This window comes from Peromyscus leucopus, chromosome 13 (genome assembly GCF_004664715.2).
Source record: "Peromyscus leucopus breed LL Stock chromosome 13, UCI_PerLeu_2.1, whole genome shotgun sequence".
In the NCBI taxonomy this organism is placed as follows: domain Eukaryota; kingdom Metazoa; phylum Chordata; class Mammalia; order Rodentia; family Cricetidae; genus Peromyscus; species Peromyscus leucopus.
Window position 1 is genome coordinate 65,969,439 of NC_051074.1, and position 6,001 is coordinate 65,975,439.

Consider the following 6,001-nt stretch of genomic DNA (forward strand, 5'->3'; position numbering starts at 1 on the left):
CATGACTGGCCAGTTTGCAATTTCATCTTTTAATATTAAACTTATTCAGCCTGAGTTTCTTCTCCTGATACTGTAACTTTTTGTTCCCATGTAGCTGTAGAGAGCTGGTCCATTTCCCAGACATCGTCAGCAGAAAGGTAAGTGAGATGAATCAATATAACTTGTTTACATTCTATTCAGACTTGTATTTATTTCTGAATCCCAGAGAAGGATCTTCCTAAAGATACAGTAAATTATAGTTCACTCCAATATTGTTTTTAAGTCATTGCCTTGTTCCAAGCTGTGATAAGGGCTTTTCATATATTGGTAAAATTATCCTTTAAAGTAGATAAAGCTTACAGAGGTTAACTGACTCAGATTCTTATGATAAAATACCCCCACTACTCACAACAAAATAGTAGCCACAATTTCTTATAATTCATTTGGTAAAAAAATTTACAATCTCCTGTGGATGGAGCCAACAGTGAATGAAGCAGGTGCTGTAAAACTGAGAGGCTCTCTGAAATTCAGAATACAGTTTAGAATCTGTCAGCTTACAAGTGCTTCTGCTGTGCTTTAGACACTAACATCATCATTGCTCTTTGTTGCAATCTTAATTGTTTTAACTAAAACTCATCCAGTGATTATTAAACATCTATACAGTGGATGGACATTGTTAGATGCTAGGATACAAACACTTGAGCTAGCTTCTGATCTCACACATGTAGCTTAAAGGACAGTTGCTGCCCAGTACACAAACATTTAGGAGATGTCTGAACCAGCCTAGGGCTTTAAGAATGGTTTCGTGGAAGGGTACATGAAAGTTGGGATTTCAATTTTTAAAACTACATTTATGCATTGATTTGTTTGCATGGTTGATGGTGGAGGTGGGAAGGCCTCACATGGGAAGGCCAGATGACAGTTTGCTCCTCTCACCACATTGGCCTTGGGGATTTAACTCAGGTCATCAGGCCTGGCAGTAAGCAGCTTTGCAAGCTGAACCATTCATGGACCCTGGAGCTTGATTTTAAAGAACAAATGTAAATTAGCCTGAAAATAGAGTGTAGAAGATAATAAAGGCATTCCAGGACATATACAAAGACAAGGAAATAAGAAACAGCAAGCTGTGTGAAAGAAATAGCAATGATTTCAGAGTTGCTGAAAAGTGAACTGGGTACAAGTAGTGGGAGATGGATGTGAAGAGGTGGAAGGGGCTAAGATCATAGAAGGCATTCTATACCATTCTAATCCAAAACTTGGATTTAACACTGAACAAAAAACACTGTAGATGTTTAAGAAAAAGAGGGTTTGGGAGTTTCAAGATGGCCCAGTGGGTGGATAAAGCGCTTGCCCACAGAAGACTGGTGTTTAGGTCCTAGCACCCACATACATAATAATCTAGTGTGATGCCCACCTGTAATCCTAAGCACTCAAGAGCACCTGGCTAACTAGGTTACCCCAAAGACACCCTTGTAACATGAATCTTAAGTGGTCTTATAATAAAAAAAAACCTGGAGCCAAATATTGAAGTGAAGCTAAAAGATCAGAGAAGCAGAACAAGCCAGCCACAAGCTCTTACCCCTAGGAAATCCTCAGTCTCAAGACAGTGAGTTCCTGTTTCCTCACACCTTATATACCTTTTTCTGCTCTGCCATCTTACTTCCTTGGATTAAAGGTGTACACACTTGTGTACACACAAGCAAAGGCATGAGATCTCAAGTGTTGGGATTAAAGGTGTGTACCACCACACCTGGCTTTGTTCCCAGTGTGACCTTAAACTTGCAGAGATCTAGACGATCTAGTCTCCCAAGTGATAGGATTAAGGGTGTGTGCCATCACTGTCTGGCCTCTATGTCTAATCTAGTGGCTGCGCGCGCAAAAAAAAAAAAAAATACTGCAAGCTCTTTGCCAAGATTCACTTCCTGCCCATAATTTGTCAATTCATCATTAGTTGAAGGTACTACAATTTTTGCTGGTCTATTCCTGCTAATTGATGAAGTCTTAATTTTCCTTTTAAAATCAACTCAGAGATCTTTTCCACATAAGTTTTTAATTTTTTACTGTTTATTTGGTAGTGACCTACTCTGGTGATGGGATGGCCAAACACCCTAATAGTTGTGCCATAAACCCCATCCAAGGACTGAGGAATCTGGATGTAGACATCCACGGCTAGGCCCCGGGTGGAGTGCTGGGAGTCTAATTAGTGAGAAAGAGGAGGGTTTATATGAGCGAGAATTGTTGAAACCAAGGTTGGATAAAGCACAGGGACAAATAACCAAATGAATGGAAACACATGAACTATGAACCAAAGGCTGAGGGGCCCCCAACTGGATCAAGCCCTCTGAATAGGTGAGACAGTCGACTGGCTTGATCTGTTTGGGAGGCATCTAGGCAGTGGTACCAGGTCCTGGGCTCATTGCATGAGTTAGCTGTTTGAAACCTGGGACTTATGCAGGGACGTTTGGCTCAGTCTGGGAAGAGAGGACTGGACCTGCCTGGACTGAGTCTATCAGGTCAATCCCAGTCCTCAGGGGAGACCTTGATCTGGAGGAGGTGGGAATGGGGGGGGTGGGCTGGGGGGAAGGGGAGGGGGACAGGAAGGGAGAGAACAAGGGAATCTGTGGCTGTTATGTAGAACTGAATAGTATTGTAAAATAAAATAAAATAAAATTTAAAAAAATAATAATAAAAATAAAATGTGCACAAAAAAAAGAAAAAGAAAATGGAATGTTGAGTTTCGGTGAAAATATATGTTTACTTAGCTATTTGAATCTCCAGAATTCGTCTCTTTTAAAGGAAGAACTTTAATAATAAATAGCAGATATTTTTAGTTAGTAAAAAAAAAAAAAAAAGAAAAATCCATTCCAACATAATATTCCCTCTGCATTAAAATTCCTGTAGGAGAATGCCTAGAGGGTAAAATAACCAAAATGCAATTAAGCTTTTGGATCTAAGATGTAAAACAGAGAGAGGAGGAGAAAGAAACCTGACCTCAACCTCTGCCTTCCATATGCATGTATGCAAATGTGTTTGTGTACCTTTATACACATGTGTGACCACACACATGTTAACATGCATAGACATACAGCATGCATACCACATACGAACACAAAGAGGACTGTTTCGTTTTTTGTGAGATCACTCTTTCTTGGTGCAGAATGAGCCTGGAGATTGATAGTCTAATTTCTTTCATACTTCAAATGCACTAAAATTTAAAGTCTAGTTGCTTTGTTAGTCTATTGGTCCTAGGAACTTTAGTACTAAGATAGGTGCCTCAAGAAGCAGAAATACTATCTGGAGGTCCCAGGTTAGTAGAATCCTTGTCAAGAGTAGCTGGTAGTAGGACTGCCATGGCAAACTGGGGAAACTCCATAGTGCTGTTAGATACTCATGGGACTAAGACACTGCAGCTTTCAGCACAAGGGGTACACTGTCTTCAAAGCTCACCAGAGGATTGATAGGAAAGAGGAAATCTTAAAAAAAAAAAAAAAAAAATGAGGATAGGGATTTTCAGCTTCCTCCTCCATATGCTATTATTTACTTCTTCCTGCCTAGGCAGGAGTTAATCCTTAGGTGGGTTATAAGGAAAGATACATCAGTCACCTCTAAAGTTTCACTTTTCATGGTTTCAGATACTTGAGACTAACTATAGTTGGAAATATGCAATAGAAAAATCTAGAAACAAACAATTCATGACTTTTAAATTTCATGCCATTCTGAGGAGTGTGATGAAATGTGCTGGGGTGGTTTGAATAAGAATGTCTTTCATAGGCTCAGATATTTGAGTGTTTGGTTTCCAACTGTTAGAGTGTTTAGGAAGGATTAGAAGGTGTCTTTTGCCAGGCGGCACATGCCTTTAATCCCAGCACTCGGGAGGCAGAGCCAGGCGAATCTCTGAGTTTGAGGTCAGCCTGGTCTGCAGAGCGAGATCCGGGACAGGCACCAAAACTACAAAGAGAAACCCTGTGTCGAAAAACCAAAACCAAAAAAAAAAAAAAGTGTCTTTCTTGGAGGAGATGTGTCACTGGGGATGGACTTTGAGGTTTCAAAAGTCCACACCAGCCCAAGTCACAATCTCTCTCTGCCAAGAACCTGTGGATCAGATGTAAGCTCTCAGCTACTGCTCTAGTGCTGTGCCTATCTGTCTGCTGTCATGCTCTTACCATGGACTAACCCTCTGAAACTGTTGGCTTGGTCATGGTATCTCCCCAAGACAGATGACAATCTGCTCTGTTTCTTTCTCCAGCATATGCATGCTGTATTATCCTATATAACTTAGTGGCCATCTTTGTGTTTCAGATTGACTGTTTCATATTGCTGTACTTGTATTCACAATAAATAAATACATCTTTATTTATTTTTAAATAAATAATCTTTATTTACTTAACTATGGCTCCAAAGAATTCCAATGTTGGTGCTGGCATTTCAGACATCAAAAGAGAAGCTGCAAAGTGCTTTAAATGAAAAGTGAAAATAAGATAGGACTTTTGAGACAGAGAAAGACTACATAACTTTCATTATGGTGTGATATAATGTTCTATTATTTGTTGCATTTGATTCTTTTCCTGACATAAATTAAACTTCAGGGAACTCAGTAGCAGAGTGCTTGCCCTTGCCTAGTGTGTTCTAGGCCTTGGGTTTAATCCCTAGTACTGCAAAAATCAATTCATAATTTAATATTTAAGCATTATTGTAAATAAGAAGAAAAATCTTAGTGTACCCAGCATTTGGTGATGTCTACAGATTCAAGCATTGCTAGGGGCTGGGAATGGATCCCTGAGAAGGGAAGCATTATGACTGAGAAGGGTGGTAGAACAGTGGTTATGGAGGAGCAGGCTTAAAGAGGACATACTCCAGTGGACACATACTGCAGTGAAAACCCAGTGTTTTGGGTTTACACAAGCCAAGCTTTAGTTAATTAGCTCATCAATTAATTTTTGTTTGAGACAAGGTCTTGCTGTGTAACACAGATTGGACTTCAATTCTGGACTCTCCCACTTCAGGCTCCTGTAAATGTAGGCTACCACACCTTGCTAAGGTTTCAATTTGTATCATGGTTTTGCCTTTTGTTGATTGGCCTGGCATTAGACAATTAGCTTTAGGACATTGGTCTGTGAAGTTATGGTTAATAGCAAGTCTAAAATCTGTAGTGCATGTCTAAGGATTAGCTTGACAGAATTTCTTCTTGCTGTAGAGAAGTTATTCTTGCTTTTGATGCCTAAGGCCAATTAGATGACTTCTCCCACATTGGGGAGAACAGACTCCTTTATAATTTACTAATTCATATGTTAATCTCATCCCTAAAATACCATTATAATTTTGGATCTTGTATCTGAGCACCACAGCTCAGCTAAGGTGACATATGAATTAACCACCATACTCAAGTAATGATGCTGCTAGTCTGAGTACTTGTTTGACAGCGTAGTCATCCACAGTAGAAGAAAACTGCAACATCTTTGCTATATGTTCATTACTACAAATCATTACTCTGATCCAGAAGTCCACTGAGAAGTACTTACTCCTAAACGTAGGTTTTTCTCTTCCTCACAATAGCTGGCAAGATTAACTATAGAAAACTACACTTGATATCATGGGATATTCTTCTGTTATATATACTAAATTTCCATAACACTGTTTCTTATAAAAATTTTTATGTGAAGAATAGAAATGTATTCTTTATTAAAAGCATATACTCTTCACTCTTTGGCTCACTGCTATTAAAAAATATTTTTAGCCGGGCGGTGGTGGCGCACGCCTTTAATCCCAGCACTCGGGAGGCAGAGCCAGGAGGATGTCTGTGAGTTCGAGGCCAGCCTAGGCTACCAAGTGAGTCCCAGGAAAGGCGCAAAGCTACGCAGAGAAACCCTGTCTCAAAAAACAAAACAAAACAAAAAAAAATATTTTTAGAGAGACTGAGGGAGAATTTATCTCACTCTCTTAAATAAATGTTTTTTTCACTTTGTGTTTGTAAACAGACCTGTTTTCATCTGTGACAGATTTTCCTTAAGTCTAGAGTGAGACC

General features: G+C 39.4%; 1 protein-coding gene across 1 annotated transcript in view; it reads left to right on the forward strand.

Moving 5' to 3' along the window:
- Ccdc168 (coiled-coil domain containing 168) overlaps positions 1-6,001 on the forward strand; it is a 28,914-nt gene that overhangs the window by 709 nt on the left and 22,204 nt on the right. The window contains exon 3 of the mRNA XM_037210448.1: positions 95-137. Coding sequence (XP_037066343.1) covers positions 95-137 — 43 coding nt within the window. The remainder of the gene's footprint in view (positions 1-94; positions 138-6,001) is intronic.